This window comes from Macrosteles quadrilineatus, unplaced genomic scaffold, assembly GCF_028750875.1.
Source record: "Macrosteles quadrilineatus isolate MER2022 unplaced genomic scaffold, UCM_ALF_1.0 Scaffold_2__2_contigs__length_208266976, whole genome shotgun sequence".
NCBI classification, from domain to species: Eukaryota; Metazoa; Arthropoda; class Insecta; order Hemiptera; family Cicadellidae; genus Macrosteles; species Macrosteles quadrilineatus.
In genome coordinates, this window is record NW_026542595.1 from 160089249 (window position 1) to 160107890 (window position 18642).

General features: G+C 35.9%; 1 protein-coding gene across 1 annotated transcript in view; it reads left to right on the forward strand.

Moving 5' to 3' along the window:
• Positions 1-18642, forward strand: part of LOC128987837 (uncharacterized) — a 54532-nt gene that overhangs the window by 15571 nt on the left and 20319 nt on the right. Inside the window, exon 2 of the mRNA XM_054408873.1 lies at positions 11921-11977. Coding sequence (XP_054264848.1) covers positions 11921-11977 — 57 coding nt within the window. The remainder of the gene's footprint in view (positions 1-11920; positions 11978-18642) is intronic.

Sequence of the window (18642 nt, forward strand, 5' to 3'; positions counted from 1 at the left end):
AATATATAGTATTTTGGTAAAGATACAAGTTTTTTTTTGAAAACCTGAAGATTTTTAGATTTAGTTGAGACATGTTTCTACGTCCTTTTTTCTGACCTGTATAGACAATCCTCGTTGATCCAACATTTTTATAAAATTCCAATATCCTCCTCATTTTAATATTTAAACATCCTTATTCTACTATTAATTTCAATGAATAGTCTCACAAATCTCATTATTTAAATTCACCGAAACAATCTCGAAAAGCACACAGTTTACCCACGTATGTTTAACATAGTGAGCAAATCACAACTAAAGTTTGTCCGCATTCGCGGGCGCTCCATATATAACACTGCCCCACATGTGCTGGTATTGTATAAAACACGGCACAACTCAAACACACATGTTTGCTGTTGGTCAAGTGTTTGAGTTGTGTGAAATATAGAGCTGCCTCTCATCACTCTTCGTCAAAGAGTTGGTATATTTCAACCTTGTTTGCTGTTCATACACCGGCAAGTGTTCTAGTTTTGTTGGTTAAGAGTGGTACTTCGTGAATAGAATTATTGTTAGTAGAATGTTTGGGGCGAAGCAAAGAGTATGAATTGTTACATTTTTCATAACTATGAGTGTCGGTGTAAGAAATCGCATCGCAGGTTTTGTACTCCACACTCAATGAGACTCGATGAGAATGGGTAATTATGAGACTCAAATGCCATACAATCGTGATACCAATTGTAACTTATTAACAGGGAATGCGATCGAGATTAATTTTGTGTTTTATCCTCCTTCGGTTTGTTAATTATAGAATTAATCAGAATTGTCTTTCAGCCATAAATTTAAGTCATGATTCAGAAGCTGTCATGTTAACTAACAGTTTTTAAATTTAACAAACCATTTACAAACAACTTTATCTAAAGAAATTAATCACAACAAACTGTGAATATTTGCTGATATAATTAATAAAAGAAAGATACAAATAAAAGAAAGATATAAGGTACCTATAAATCCTTTTGTTTTTGTAAACTAAAATAATCCCAAAACTAAAAGAAAATAGCATATGCAACCATTGGCATATCAATCTCACATCAAACGTAATCAAATCAATCTCGTCATTTGATTAGACTGATATGTAATGTTAACAGCTGATATCACAGTTATTACTCAGCAGCATTACAAACTGAGTCTCCTCAATAATTCCTTGTATGTTTTCAATTATATAAATGATTTTAATTGCCCATTTACTTAATTCTTTCAAAATCTCAAAAGAAATAAACTATCCTCAATACTACAGTTGATTCGCACGTAATGTCATAGCATCTTTACTTAATCTGTAAAGTTAGAGCCTCAACGTTGATTTATTGTATAGTGTATGTATATATTATTCAACTTTCCTTCCCACACGAACACAAAAAGCTATACAATCACGATCGTTGCCACATTGAATGTAATTTAAAATCCTCACAAAACCTTCAAAAATTTTTAACAACTTGGCCACCTTTGCAACCAACTCAGAGCTTACTAACCATTCGAACACACAGCATATGCTAAAAGTTAAACACCAAGTGCTAACCAAACGACACACTTCTACATTTGCCCTGACAAAGACCAGCCTCCAGTCAGCTGGGTCCAGGCTGTCTTACCCAAACATCCCGCGACTGTTTACCTCCGTTGTTTACCTCTGGTGAGATATGGCGGGAAGGTCCTCGTATCTCCCGCGATTTATGGCGACCACTTGATAACAGACCGGATCTGATTTACGCCTGGTCCGCCACCCCGGGCTGTCGGGTAATTTGTCATTTTGGCGGGAACGGGGTACTCTGTATCGCCGCACAGGATGTTATGGAAATACTCAAGACATTATACTCGGGAAGCTGTGATTTTTTGTGTTTGGCTCTTGTTTTAACCCTGTTTTACATTTTTGTTTAAGAAACAGTCCAATTATTTTGATGCGTAACTGGTCTGCAACAAAATATAAAAAAAACTCTAGTTTGTGGTATTTCTAATTCTAACATCACATGACATATTAGTTTACAAATCATACACAATTTCAACAAATTATATACAATTTCCACGACAAGATTTTTTTAACATTACACATTTTCAAATCAAAATATTTTTGTGCGGAAAGAGCACTCCATAAATGTATTTCGTAAAATCATGCACCGCTATCATTACCATTACTCATGTTGCGTGCAGTCATTACATAATGTCTCAAATAATTTTTTCGTGCTTCTCAATTGATCTATCTCAGCGGCAATGACGTTACTATTATATTGAAACTTGTCCTATTGCAAGTTTGATTTTATTACTTTGTACTTTGCACAATATGCAAGAATTCCTATGGTGATCAGTGGTGTGGAGTATTTTAACAAAACTATAAACACCATAACGTACAAATAAGTAAAACAATAATAAAAGACAGCTTGTTTTTCTTTAAATTTTGCTGATTATAAAATTATAAAATCAGGATCTGGATTATAGATAGCACTAACTTAGATTAAATGAGACGCCGACACACCATGCGTATCTCATCTCCATTCATAATTGGCCTAATACCTGCATTCGTATGGTCGCCATTTCAGAATAAAGTATTAAGTAAAGTATATGAAGGCGAATATATGTCGCATTGTTACTGACTCAGATCAGCTGGTTCTACACCATGGACCATTTATTCAATGCCCTTTAATCAAGGACAGCTGGTTTCAGTTCACCAAAGAGCTACCAACTTTTCTCAGGAACATGCGTTATTCTGACTTGATGAACACTATATCCCTCAGAAAGATTGGTGGTCATTTATCTTCATTAGGTACAGTTTTAGTGACCAATCTCTTCAAGTTGATAATGAAAGTTAACGAACTAGAGTCTATCTTGAAAGTTGACTGTTTACTTCCTTATCATCCTTTTTCTAAATATGCTCCAACGTGATGGAGGAATCTGTTTTGTAGCTTTGATCTATATACATAAAAACCAGAAAGTTCCATAGGAAGCCAACCACCAATTGAAGCTTTGCTTTCAAGAGCTCCTCATTGAATTCTGTTCCAACACCCGTCAGACCTTCGCTCTAACCTCCTGGATCGCGTGTATGTCTCCGGACAGAGACGCTCCACGGAAGCTGTTATCAACGATCTGACTCCGCCGCCGGGTACGGGAGCGGCCGTGTGTCGACGGTTTCAAACTTTGGGGAAATTATAGCCCAGCGGTAAATAATTGAGAGCCGGGCCTTCCGAACAACCGGCTACAATTAATCGATTAACATTCTATCGATACTTGCGCCTACTGGTGTAAGGCGATCCCTGTTATTTATTTCTTATTGAGAGGTCCGGCCGGATTCCGACTTAAATTATTCCCAAAGGAATGGAATCCGTAGACGGGTTCGTGAGTGCTTTTACGGTCTTGGCTTTACTTTGTTGTGGGGTTCGCTTTCAGACAATGTCGTAAATGAGGGGTTCATGAACGGTTGTGCTGGATTTGGGAAAAGCGGATTCGAGAATTGAAGGTTGACAAACGCACATCGAACGCAAGTTTTCCATGAAATAAAATACAGATATATTTTTTGGTGTACTTTGTGCATTAGCGTATTTGTGTGTCCGTGTTTTTTTTTAGAAATAACGTAAAACTACTAAATGTGAAATTTTATACGAAGGTGAATTTGTATGATAGATAAACCTGGTCAACACAGGTATATTAATTCGTCTCCTTGAAATTCCCTGGCTACGACCATTGACTATATATACCTATAGCATTGACTATATATACCCATATTACCCATATATACCATATTACCATATATGGGTATATATTACCCATATTAACCATATACCCATATATTGACTATATATTGGCTATAGGTATACATACCTGTAGGTATATATAGTCAATGCTGCGACTCATTGGCGTCGAATGAAACTGTAGGTGCTTTTAGTAGGCTCCATGGCAATAAACAGAAAACTCACAATGTTTAAAATTATACTATACATTTGGTCTCCTGGGGAAGATATTTAAATATGTTCTGAATACATTTACACTGTTTAAATTTCAACGTGCAATTCTGTCTTAGTGCTTACAATTTTTATTGTACATACAGGATAATTGTAGTATGAGCTAATAGCGAATTCTTACATAAATAATACACAATCAATACAAAATACACCATGATCAAACTTAACATCAACAATACATTGACTATAGAGCCACCGTAGGTTTGCACTGTAATACTGTCTGCAGGTAATAAGATAGTTATAAACTCACAAGTATCCTGATAGCATTGTGATAGGAGCCTACCTTCGCCGCGACATCTATTGTGTAGACCTTGGTGTCACAGCCTTTATTGTAGCTTCAGTGACATTTATTAATCGATTACATTGTCTTCGGCTTTCCGGAGCTTGCCTTGCTGACATCGTTAGAATATGTTAATCCAACGATAACACACACGAGAAAATGTTAAACGACGATAACGAGGAGAAATTTGACAGCAGTAATTGTTTTCTTTCATGAGTAAATTTATTAGTATTATTATTGTTTTAGTTTTCGAATCGTGTTGTTTACATATCATTTGTATGCTATAAGGGTTCTTTTGAACTGTGTTTTATAAGCAGTTGGAGTTTTTTACGTTTTCGTAAAATAATGGTCCAACCCTGATCTTGTCACTACCCAAGGTCTACCTTTTGTTAAATAGCATCTTTATGTATTTGTACAGTAACGAATATCATCTGGGTTTACAATTATTCCTGGTCGGGATCAAATCTGCAACCTTCATATTCGGAGGCGAGCACAAACACAATAAAAAATAAAACAATTGTTAAAGTTTCAATAGGCTACCAGTAATAATTTCAAATGTTAAACATTTTAGAAACAATTCACCTGTAGAACTAAGTGAAATTATCACCCTACAGTCAACCCTCTTACACCTAAGAACACTCGTCTCTGCAGTGGGATGCAGTAAATGCCATTTCCCGCCAAACAGAATACAGCCAGCGAGCTTCTCTTTGTTTGAGACACACAACACAATTCCACGTCGCTTCTCGCAACCTACGTCTCTTTGTAAGCCTAAATGTTCCCTCTTTTGCGAAACTCCACGTAAATGAAGCTTTTACAAGCGCCCTCCGAGTTTAATATTGCACATCATGTTCCTTTTGTGCATCCCTGTTTTGTTGACAAATCACATGGGGCGTGTCTAAATGGTAATAAAACCAGTTCTTCGGGGTTATGAATGAATATTTTAGCGCTGTGTTTTAATTTTGGTGTGCAATTGGGATGTGGTCGACTGTATCCTTTTTCTTTTTCTAAGAAATATGTGTCATACGAATTATAAAGTATAAATATTTTCCCCCTAATGACGTATTCACAAGATTAAGTATACTTGATTTGCAAAAAAACAATTGCAATAATGTGCAAACTTTGATGTAAAATTCGGATCTATAGGATGTATAATGTTACTGTTGGTGCGTTACATGAAAATGATTGACACACACGTGCTCTAAATAGTACTGTAGTAGCCCCAGTAATAATTTTTAAGTCCATGGGTAACATAATACTAGACGCTAAGAATTCTAACCTATTTTTGAAAACATTTGCAATTGAGAATTCAACATTTAAGTTATAATTTATTCAACACTTTCAACGAAAATATCCAACTCTAATTAAATACCATTCACCGTCTCAGACTTTTATAAATTACTCCACACAATAACCGAGGCGATTACAGTTGAGAAATTTAAATGCGCAAAAAGTGCTTTAATAACGGCGCTACATTGTTTGTGTGCCGCAGAAAGAATCCTCTTTCAGGGCGAGGGTGGGGGTGACTTCTTTTGTCGAGGTCGCATTTAAAATGCAAATGGAGCTAATGCGAGGCAATAATAAAACTCCGGAGGAATAACGTGGAACGCGACAGTCGTAAAACAATTAGACACTGGAACAGGAATTAAGGAGGAGTCTTCCTAACAAGGTTTTGTAATGAGAATGGTGAGGAGGGTGGGTGCGAAATGTCGACGGGAAAAATAGCTTATGCAGTTACACGAGCAAACTTTGATTAAAGTCTCCCTCTCGACTTATTCACTTTTCGTGTTCCTCTATTTAAACGTCGGATATGATTCGTTTACGAGGGCGTTAACAGAATTTTAGAAATCGCTTTTCAACTTTGGAGGCGTTTGGATTAGCGAGGCTGTTTTGAAAGATGGCGAGAGCTTTAGGAACAGTTGTAAGTAGCTGTGACGTAACATAAATGTCAAGTTTTGTATATTCGTTGGTGAATACTATGTTAGTTGTATAAACTAACAACTGAACATACTAACTAACTGAAACATAAAAGTTATATGTCTCAGTTGTATAAACCTATTGAATTTTTTATTTTAATTCATTTATCTTGTCTCATTTACTTTTTGTGTATTTTATGTACTACTTAAATGCATTATGATATATGTGTAAATGATGATGTAAATTATATGTGCACACACGTTAAATGGTGCACTAAGTAAGATAAGTAAAAAAATGCACAGATATTCAGGCGACGACGTTTTGATTTCATAAATATTTTAGAACTTTTGTCTTTATAGAATAAAGCTCCTCATAATGAGCTACAAAATATATTTATTGTATCAGTCCTAATTTAGCATACATCAACTCATAGCAAAAATTTATTTCATATTGAAAATATGTCTACAAAATATTGTAATTTAGTTCCTACAAATATAAATAGTACAACGTACCTCATAACCCATTTACTTACTGACTCACCTCTAACACTACTCGCTAGGCAGATCTCAGACGTCCCCCACCTCGGTATTCCGTAGTGTAGCATTCGGATGAGTTATAGACCATAACTGTCCAATTCATATCTATTCAGACTCCGGAGCAATCCCACCGGTGAAATACAGCGCGTGTTGAGAACACAGAAACAATAAAGCGCCTTCTCCACACACGTCGGTCGGAGAATCATTTACCATCACAAAAGGCCCGGGGCGAGGAAAAAGCTTGGCACGAAATCCAAGAAACGTTAATTTAACAACTAAAAACAATCACGCGGACATTCATTCATATTCATGGAGCCGCCGCGGGCAGCGGGCAGCTACTAATGAAGCTGGGATGTATTAGACTGTCTGGCCAATGGGCATGCTGGACCTCTACTGGGCATCTGCGGTACTGACCATCTCCCAACACAGATGATACTCTTTGGCCAACTCTAGTACTAGTCTGTAAAAGAATTGTGGTACTGGTGAATACAGGTGATTCTAATTTTCCTCAGCATTTTTAAGTTCTATCCAACATCGAAAATACAGTTACTTAACTTCCTGGGAATATGTGGTAAAACCCTAAGGTGCCTGTGGTACTGGTCATACCAGGACAGATCGGAGCTAGGGAGTTACATGACCTGAGGGTACATATTCCATCTGTATGGATCACCTGGAACCAGTTTTCGATTCAAATAGGCTACCATATTTTACTGTTTACTTACCATAGTTGAATAAGTTCTAAAAGAGTGAAATAATTTGTATCATAAAACTCGTCAAAACCTTAACATGAAAATGGAATGTATTTTATTTGTATTTTCCATAGTCAAAAGTGATTCATGGACTCCCCATTGGCCCACGTTGTATAATCTCTCATGATCTTCTCTCATCTCCGTTCATCACAAAAAGTATTTGCGTTAGGCCAACAGAGCAAACCATTAAATCACAAATTTCCAAACGCCTGTCGTAAAATATCGTGTGAATATAAAAAAAAAAAAATTGAAACAAAAAAAATAAATTTACATAGGTTCTGTAGGCCTAAAACACATTCTTATATCATAATTATATTTACTACCCAATAATCTCAATAAATGATAGGGTGACCATGAATTCAATGCAAACCTCTTCTCACACGAAACTAGCAAATTAATCAAGGATGAATTTCTGATTAAGTTGACAAGTCAAATTTCAACACTAATTATCCACCAGATGTTACACCGCGGCTGGGGAAGAGCTGATCAGAGTCTTGTCAGGTCCAATATCTTGTCCCATTTGCCGGTTGGGGTAAAATTCCCCTAAAACCCCCAAATGAGATCACGTCTTCATCTCACGAGAGATTGAACGAGAGTCAAATACACGCTAACGAAGGCGCTTGTACTCGGCTTTTAGCACTTCCCACACCTGGAGAATATTTCCTTAAATTTTACTCGAGGTCGAATCTGAACGTTTTCGTTGAGTTTTGTTTTCTTACATTAGATTTTATGAACCATTCATAGGGAATGGTTAAACATATACGGATGTCAGGGTTTAATCAATATGATTTGAAAATAGTAAATTAATTTGAAAACACACAAGATTTTTAAAATTACAGTTAATGAAAGAGAACTTTGTTATATTTATTTGACTTTTATAAAACCGGTTTAGAATCGCTATATGATCTGAATAGTTTTAAGTAGTTCGATATGGAGGTAATTTTATTTTCGAGAATTGGAAATGGAATATTTGAATATAACAAACCTCTAATACATACCAATAAAACAATTTTACATAGCAACTATTGTCAATTATAACATATTTAAGTCGATAGTTCCATAATTGTAACAAATTTACAGCTAACCTACCCTAAGATACGATAGATGGAACCTTTTCTACAATATTCAATAAATTTTCAAGTAGATTTTTTTCAAGAAACATAGAGTAACATGATTCTGTCCATAAACATGAAGCTCTGCAGACTCACTATTGTTTAAGACCGCGGAGTTAGCTTTCTGGCTCATTAGTTGGGATACTCAAGTTAAAGGATCTCGTCCAGCTCGTAAGCTTACCCTGAGAAAATAAACAATAAATTCTAAAGACGCGCTCCAAGTGGCAACGATCCATATTTGCTCCAATCCTGCAGTAAATAAATGTCAACCTTCCAACAACAATCTCTTACGAGATCCGTCTCTTCTCTTCACCTCTGTTACTCGTGCTTACATGATTTTGTCTGAAAAACTCTTAGTTTTGGCAGTGAATTATTTTTAAAACCTATTGTATGTTTGAGTTGAAATTCAGTAACCTGGATCGGTCGTTTTTAGCGTAAAATTGAAGCAATAAGGAAATAGCAAAACATATATTTCCTAACATATAAGATTGTTTTAACTGCACGTTGGCCATTTACGCAAGATTTATTCGTAAAGACGTCAAAACAATTTTTGGCTCTTTAACTGTGTTATACCTTAAACCCTTCTTAAAACAGAGAGGATACAAATCACAGTGTAAGCATTCCGCTTTTATGTTAATAAAATTTTTATTAAAAAGATATCAGCCCAGTGTCTTAAACAAAAGAATTGTCGCTAGTTTTTTTAGTTTAAGGCCAGAAATTTGCACTGTTTTATCATTTCAGTCCAGTCACTATTGGATTAAATATGATATAGTGTAACAGTAATGAAATAAAAATTATAAACATTATCTAGGTTACTCCACAGATCAGACAGAAGTCTTAAATGGCTTTTAAACAATGTTTTAAAACTACTCGCCACGAATACCTTTTTATACCATATATTAGGGATAGATTTTACGGTACTTACGTAGAGGTGGCTGTGATTATACCGCCCACACCGATAAATTGACTAAGTGTATACAACAGAATGTTCCTTACCTAACCTAAAACATAGCCCACCCTTAGGTTAGGTTAGGTTAGATTATAATTATTAGGTGTGGTCGGTAAAATACGTAAGTACCGTTTTTACAACCTTTCATTATATTTAAAAATAAGTCATGCTATGTTTGAACTAAAAATCCAAACTAAATCCAAAATAATTTGACGGATAAATCCTTTTAACTTGAAACACAACGAATAACCATATGACTTTATGTCCGTCTCGGGATAAAATTAGGGTCAAGCCAATCTCAGTGACCCGTCAGACATAAACTTGAGCACAACTGACCTAACTCAAGCCCAATCCCAGCCCTGGCCATAAACACAGAGTAATTAGTCCAATGTTATACGAGCGGGCGTTACCCGAAGTGAAATACACACAGACGTATGTAGTGACGTCAATCACCTAGTGACGTACCAGCATGGACTAATCACAGTTGAAATGTTGTATATTTAGGTTAGATTTGATTTACTTAAATTTATTAGTGTAGTATACACAGTATGAGTGACAAAACATTTTTTAAATTTATATTCAGTGAATTGCGCAGATATAACGAGATTTTTAAGTTATGGAGTTGTAATTATTAATCAATATTATGTCAAGCGCTGCGGTGGACTCGCTCCCACTCCTCCTCAGATAAGGAATTAATTTAAAATAAGGAATTAATATAAATAAAAGGTACTTTTCAGTACTAAACTATGGGTAAATTTTTATACATAGATTTTTAAGTAATTGATGTTAAACAACACTGTTATATTTATTTCTTATAGCCATTTCTTATGCTAAAATCAATATAGGTTGCATCAATATTGTTCACGAAAATACCTAAATATTTTGAATATCCTGGAGCTAATGGCAATAGGTTCTATATTGTAATTTGTTCTCAATTCATGTCTACATAAGATATTGTTACGCAAAAAACAGTGATATTTCACACACCTCAGGAAATTCACACCAAAATAGAAAAATAACCACAATGAATCTCTGTTTAGATATTAATGGATTCCTTTCTCCACTTCACAACTCTCAAGACCCTCAAAATGCTACACTTTCAACACTCATGAGCGTCTCCTTTCTCAAATCCATAATCAACTTCACTTTCCTTCGTCCTTCTCCAAACTCTTTAAAGCATTAAATGGATATCCCAAGTGTACCTATGCGGCACGTCGAGGTGCCACGTATGAGGGCGCCCCTAGCCTCGCCAGACCATAACCCTAATTAATACCATGAGTTACTGCGCGCATGCGTGCTTGTGTGCGTGTGTCGGTGATGAGCGATCGCGCCATTACAGCAATTGATGAGGGAATCGGATCCCCGGAGGAATCACGTGGTGAAAAATCGCGACCGGACGGTTCACTGCACGCTTTTCGGAACGTCCGTGCGTCCGAGGATGAAGCGATTAATATACCAACACGCGATACGGTAATTTGAAATTGGAAATAATCGTTGAGGTTAAATTATGGAGTATTGTCGTATTCGTGTGTTGTTTGACACGAATATATTACTGAGAAAGCAGTTTGAAGTCTAATGATGCATAGCTTCATGACCTGTATTGTTTCTTTATTCTTGCCCTCGTGCGGCAGAGTCGTATACCTAAAAATATAGTACAGTTGAACGTAGGATTGTATAATAGTTTTTGAATGAAACGCAAACTAATTTTCATGATTGAAAACACTAATATTTAATTCTAAACTAGATCTTTCAAACCAATTTCTTAACTTCTTCTTCGTGCTAACTGTTTTGGCATTTTCAGGTATTTTTAAATGAGGCTATCCAAACCCAGGTCCAGTACCTATCTAACGTCAACAATCTCTTTTCAAAATAGGCTATATATTTTATAAGGAATTAGCAATACGTATTTTTTGCCATAACCCAAAACCTTATACAACTTCTGCAAAGTTCCGTACAGTAACACACAGTTGTTAATGTAAATTTTGCCAAGCATTACCCTTTGAGCCCATAAGTTCTTTATATTCAATAGTGATGGTAAATTCGTAATTAAAAAATAAATAAATTATGTATACAAGATGTTAGTCGGATAACCTTGTAGTGGTAGTGCTGGTTGTCGGCCGGGGATCGACATCTGTCGTAATGTCTCTAGATGACTCAGTTAGCAAACGACTGCACGACATGCAAAGCCTTCAACTTATCATATTCTATTAGGGTAGTTCGCTGACAAACTTTCCTTTTAGCAGTCATAAGACATTAATAGACTGTAACTAACTATGGTTTATATTCACTATGTGTTCTAAGAATTACATTTTTATGCATTTTATTTTTGTTTTCAGTTAACTAAAATTTGCTGTATTACTATGCAATGAACATAAATTCTACATTTTTCTGTTTTCGTTTCAGTTTGGAAGAGCTACTGGAGGATTTGAGTCCTGTGTCAGTGAAAATGACTGCCTGATGGTGAGTACAGAATTAAAAAAACAACTTACATTTATACTTCAAACTTTTATCGCTAAATTAGTGTATTTCTTTACGATATAAGTATAATAAGTTATATCATAAACAAAACCTCTTCGCTTATAGATTTATTATAACGGATCAGCTGAAAACAGTTTTAATAGTTCTCCCTGGTCATTAGTAGTTTTGTTTTCACTCAATGTTATTGATATTTAACCGATTTAAACAGAATATTACGAGATATTTTTAAACTCAACTTGTACTTTGATACCAAAGGGTCAATATCAAACCCTAAGATCTACCCTCAAAGTAGAATAAAAACAACAAAAAAAAATTCAGTCTTTGCACTCAACGTCACCAAGACTCGTCAAAACTAACTTCAGATTTTACAATAAGACGATATTTCTTCTTGCATTTGTCAAAGTTAATAGTTATACCATAGATAAAACATACTAGTCTATGGTTATATTTTACACTACCAATCAACCACTCAAATACTTTTCCGTTTCGCCTCATAACACACAATGATGCACGAAAGTAAATAACTCCCGCCGTAAATTTCCCTCCAAAATCGCACCCAGTTTCCCCAGGCGGGAACATCTTAGCGCCGTCGCTGTGGGTGTAACAGACATCAGACCTGATTACCATAGGCTTGTCACGCTAGAAAAACATGGAGGTAATAAATTGTTAAAACTGTAAATGCTGGCCGATAGAGCGGTGATTTAGGCGAAGCGGTCCCGATTTCGCAATTTATAATTCAAACTAATTATATCGAATGGACGAGCGACCATAGTAATAATCTGCATAATTTATTCGTAACGCTCGATCTGCATTGCCGACGGTCGAGTTTTATTGTAAGGTAATTGGTCGGTAATATTGTTACATACTTGTGGCCGTTCCTGAAAGCACTCGCATTAGCGATTCTCGTTACAAACATCTTCACGTTGCCTGAGGGCTTGGGGAAGTAAGCAGAAGTGTAAACATACTAGATGTACATTAATGGAAAGTATGGGTGTGACGCATACATAGTAGATAGTGTAATGTGTTATACAAGACCTTTTATTTTATTTTTTATTTTATTTTATTTTCTTTTATTATTTTAGTGCTAATGACGTTTGTTTCGTAATGTATACTGAACTTTACAACTCTACGGTACTGACAGAATTGAATGTAGAATCTACGGCTTGTAGGCTACGGATTGTAGGTATTGATCTCTTTTTAGTTAAAAATTATATCGATTTATCGTTAGATAATTTGAAACGTCGTATATCATTTTACTTTTATGTCATCTGTGAAACCACTTTGCTCTTGGTTATGTATGTTTTTCGCAGCACAAAGATTCGTTTCATAAACGTAAGTATTTGCAGATTAAACAACATTTTTTTAACAAATGTGTTGGTTGTATTCAAGTACGACAAACGAAATGATAAAAGATATCTACTTCTAAATGAAGGTGGATAGTAACGATAGTTTAGTCGATGGTAATATAGGCTTATAACAATTTCTTTAGAGCGGTTTTTTTCATTTGACTGCTTGAGAGGTATTAGCAATAAAAACACTACCCTAAATTTTGTTAAGCAACTCGTGGGACATAGATCAGTGTTATACGTAATATATACATGTTTCAACCACAGACGATTTAGCTTTTTATTTTAGGATTTTTTACAGCACTAACTCTTTTAGGGGGATGTAAATTCCATAAACATTTAATTCAAAGGTTTTAGACTGTTAAACGAAACCATCCTTGCCAACAAACATTACACACAACTACATGAAGGGTGTGTTACAATCAGGGGTTTCACGTCCTCCCCTAAACGTTCCTACGTGGTTCTGAATTATTCCCGCAGGAACGTTACATTAGAGGCCACGTTATGGCTTTTAGACTTGCCATACATTGGTAAAATACGGCCTCGGGCACAGCTGTTGCTAATGTTCACTTTCCGACCGCTAACGTTGCTTCCCAACTTCGGTGATGTATCTTGTTTCGGTTTTATTCTGTCTGTAGCAAGAAAACGTTAACATAGTTATGTTATGTTATAGGACTTTTATTATTTTATTAAGTGATACGACAATGCAAAAATCGCAATAATAGAATACAAACAAATAAAACTCAACTTTTCTGTAAATAAGCAAAAATTATTATAGTTTTGTTTAGCTAAATGAAATGAATGAAAATAGTGTTCTTTAGTGTTGTTGGTTTTCTTATTAAATGTTCGATTATGTTTGTAATAAATATAAATTGCGAATTCATACATTAATTGTAAAGGTGCAATGCGTAGATGAGGGTTTATCGGGCTCACCTTCAATCTGAAGGTTGCTGGTTCTATCCTAAACTATGTAGATTCTAGACACAGATGTCATTTTCTGTAGAGCATGCAATGTTAATATCTGACAGATGTTTGACATTAAAATGGTTACGCCACAAGGGTTTGGACCATGCAATAAGGTAAACGCATAAAAAATGCAAGTGGGGTTTAATATTTTCAACTGGGAGTATCTTTGTGGTCACAATTGTAGTCATAGCTGTAGTAAACCTTATTTTACTATGACCTGGACTAAAGCAGCTAACTTAAGGTTACTGACTCGATGACAGGAAGTTTATCTCTTAGAGGGAACACAACAAAGCCCAAATTTCGTGTTCCTCTTCACCATCCAGAGACATTTATATCACTCGTCTATTACGTCCAACTGAGGAGAGGCCAGTCTAAACAAACGCCCGTCGTCCGTAACTGTGGACACAGCCGGGTAAACGAGACAATTATGTTAAACTCGAGACAATGCCAGGCAATGATCATAATTTCGGCTAACTTATGTACTAATTTGTATCCAAATTGAAAACGGCGACAGATTTGTGGGTGTACCGGGATCCCGATGAGCCAAATTGAATACAAACTGCGGTTAATCCGAAGCTGGCTTTGTTTCGGGCGTTCGCCCCGTACGATGCGGCTATGCTAATACAACTGCTTACAAAATTGACTCGGACTTTAATCAGCATAAATTGGGGGACTCTTGTCAATCAATTTCTTAATGACGCCACTCCACCGGGCTAATTTGGTTTTTGGGTCCGAAGATTTTGTGACGGCTCCGAGGCGACTCGACTCAAAATGCAAATGTCCGAACCGGACCTGATACCTCGGGTGCCATTACGAGTTTTTTGAATTTTTGATCACACTTTGACTCCGAAGCTGTTCAATTACATAGATTTTGAATACCGTTCGATCCGTCTCAGAATAGGACCAGGATCTGGAACCTGTTCGACTTTTAGTTTTCTCACAGTCCAAAACAAAATCGTATTAGGCTAAAGTGGAACTGCTTCTAGCTATTGCGTTGTTTTGGTCACTTAAAATGTTTGGTTGAAGCTGTCCTAATTTTAAATGAATGATCTATTATGATCTACACCTATTAAAAATTTTAAACGTAGATTTACCCCTTAAATGAAATTAAATTTTTTGTTTTATACATTTTATTAATTCTCCTGTAATATTTTTAATCTATTGCTTCTTTATTATTGTTATTTAAAAAAAATTAACCATCGAGCACAGTGAACAATATGCTACATAACGACAATACAAAAATCGCAATAATAGAATACAAACAAATAAAATTCCACTTTTCTGTAAATAAGGAAATATCCCTGGGGGATGCACGAAAAACCAATTTCTCTCAAGTATTGAATATTTACTCGAGAGTTGGTTTATAAAATCGTGTTTCCCAGGAATCCTCTGAACCGACTTTCAATCAAATTTCCCTTCCAGATACTCACTTGAAACTTGAATTCTGATTTTGAAAAGTTTGATGAATATTAAGTAAAAATTGTGGATAGATAACTCAATTAACTCGTGGCGTCAAAGAAGCGGAACACCTGTTTGGATCCGGGTAATTAGTTTTTTGCACTAATTGCTCCTCAATGCCGCCGTCGTTGACTTTTAAAGTTCGCGATATTCCTGGGTAATAATGTTAGATTCAGTAGATATACGCAAACAGATAATTTAATATTTACAGGAACAGTTTATTTCTTAAACATTTGGCTGAGTTACTCAGTTTTCATGAAAAGTGATAAATGTATACAAGAAAACAACCTTTACGCAACCTACTTTAATGTCATACTTGTTTATTGGCTTGTATACTTTTTTTCTGTCTAAGTTTTTTTTACATACATAAGTTATTACTAAATTGGTTTTTTAAATATATCTTTCCTCATGTCCAAATCCATATACAAATGAACGCTGGCGAAACAAAACCAAAGAATGAGAAAGGTGTGAAATTAAAAACTGGAGTCTAAAAATGTTAACGATAAATATCCAACCATACGCCACTTTAATATACAACTGTGCTTACTTATTCATTTGCATAAACTTTGATTAATAGTAAATTTGTCATACAATATGTGTTAGTTCTAACTAATAAACTAATATTACTCCAACAACTTCCCACTATGACCAAAGAAACACAAAGAACGCTGTCCAGTCAAACAGAACCAAAGGGTGGAGAGAACCCCTTTGTCCAAGCTGCGATAAATCACAAATACGAAACTATTTACATAATGTTCCGGACCCCATTCGAAACTGAAGACAACCATAAACGCATATATTTCTGTCAGCCCTTTGAAGACCGTGGAAATTATTGAAGGGTGGCGAAAGCGGGTCAAATCAGGCCACAGTCTAGGACCGTTGGGGCTGTGAATGACTGAAGAGGGCCAAGTCCTAAAACAGCTCGAGTCCAGTTGGGTGTAAGCTCTCTGGACTCAAACGTCACGAAAAAGAGCAGTGAGAAATCTGGATCTCGCAAACCTCTAGTCTTCACCTCCAGTCGTGCGAGTTCCTCCTCGCCCAGATAACACTTCGGAGGTCACGGGTGGGCGAACAGGCGACCGGGCGACCAGGCGTGGGGCTGAGCAAAGAATCAAATTGATTGAGAATTAGAATTTACCTAAGCAAGACGAACGGCCAGCATTGTGGCCGAGTCGATTATTTACGGCGCGTCAGATTAATTGGAAATAATGGTTCGGATGGTCATATCCGCTCAGATAATTGGATTAGGTATTGTGAAGCTGTCCGAGTCTCAGTAATGGCGGCTTATCCGACCGCCAGCGATCATCCGACGCCTAATGGGCCTTTGGAATCGGCTAAGCAGTCCTCGGCTGACCTTTAATTGGAATCGAACCGCCTTCCCGTCGATGACGTGATAATGGGACGGTTAGGAGAGCTAATTTGTAAACTGATGGAGAAAAAAGTGATTGAGATAGTCTATGGATCATATGGATAGTCCATGGATCACTGTAGAAGAAATGTTAGCTGGAAAAGGGTAACATGTTAGTGTAACAAAAAAGGGCATGTTTGTAGGTGAGGAAATAGAGCAAATAATTCAACCCTATTACTCTTCTGCGGTAATCTCGGTAATGTCTGCGTTGCAATATAAATCACTTGAAAACAAACTGTAGCAATATCATTATGGATTCGCATGATACAACAAATAACATAGTCCATGTAATATGACCCCGAAATATTTATATTTTATTCTACGTCCAATATTTAGTACAAATATTATAAAACACTTCTTCCAAAACTTTTAAATGCATTAAAAATATACAGGGTGACAATTAAGTCTTAGGACGATTTTCGGCCTATGCTTAAGTTTATGATTTTATTCCGTCTTCTAGCAGGTAGCGTAATAGCATTGCAAATTCAATGAATCTTTCACAACTGTAATTTTTTGACTCGATTGTCCATTTGAGTTCCGGTTTGCGGCGTTGTTTTTTAGTTCCATGAGACCTTTAATTTGATGTACCTACATATCAACCTATGCTTACCTTTCTCAACTACTCCCAAATGGGCCTTCCCTCATAGGGGACATCCGATCACGATGTAGGCCTACACACAAAATTAGCTTACTATAACCGGTAAGGATGTGATATCATCATATGTGATATCACAACCAAATTAGGTTGTGATATCTTTTATTGTGTTAAAGTTATAAAGTCGTTGCATGACGTAATTGCCACCCTGTTTATAGAAAGCACATTAAACATTCACCGTATGCACATGTAAACCATGTTAAGATGATGATCGATTTCGACGAGTATTACAAGCTACCATCAAGCCCATTTGGAATTTCCATAATCGACTAACATTGTAACACATTGTTTTAATATGTTGGCAGTCTTGTTTATGGTTAAAATTGAATCGTAAATATATCGAAAAGAGTTGAAAAACCTATATTTTTACATGTATTAGTCCTAATAAACAACGTGGGCCCCAACATGTAAAAATCGTAATCAAGAAATTATGAAATATATTTATCTGGGTACTTAAATTATTTAATACTTAATATTGAGGCCATTAATAAACATTTAAGAAGTTTGTAAACAATTAAATTCCTACCATACTATAACAATTTCACCAAACAATTCCGTTTATTTTCCATCAACACAATTTATAAAAAGAGCGAGGCTGTGAGCGTTTGTCATGTAAATGTAATTGCCGTTTCGTTCTTCCGCGGGTTCATGTACTTTTTGATGAACAAGCCATTTTAATTCAACTTTTGTAAGCATTTATGTATATTAATCTTACCTCACATATTCATGTTTTATGAACACTCGTCCAGACAATCTACGAAAACATCGGATTATTTTAGGTTATTGTGAATGAAAATAGATAACCGTAAACAAG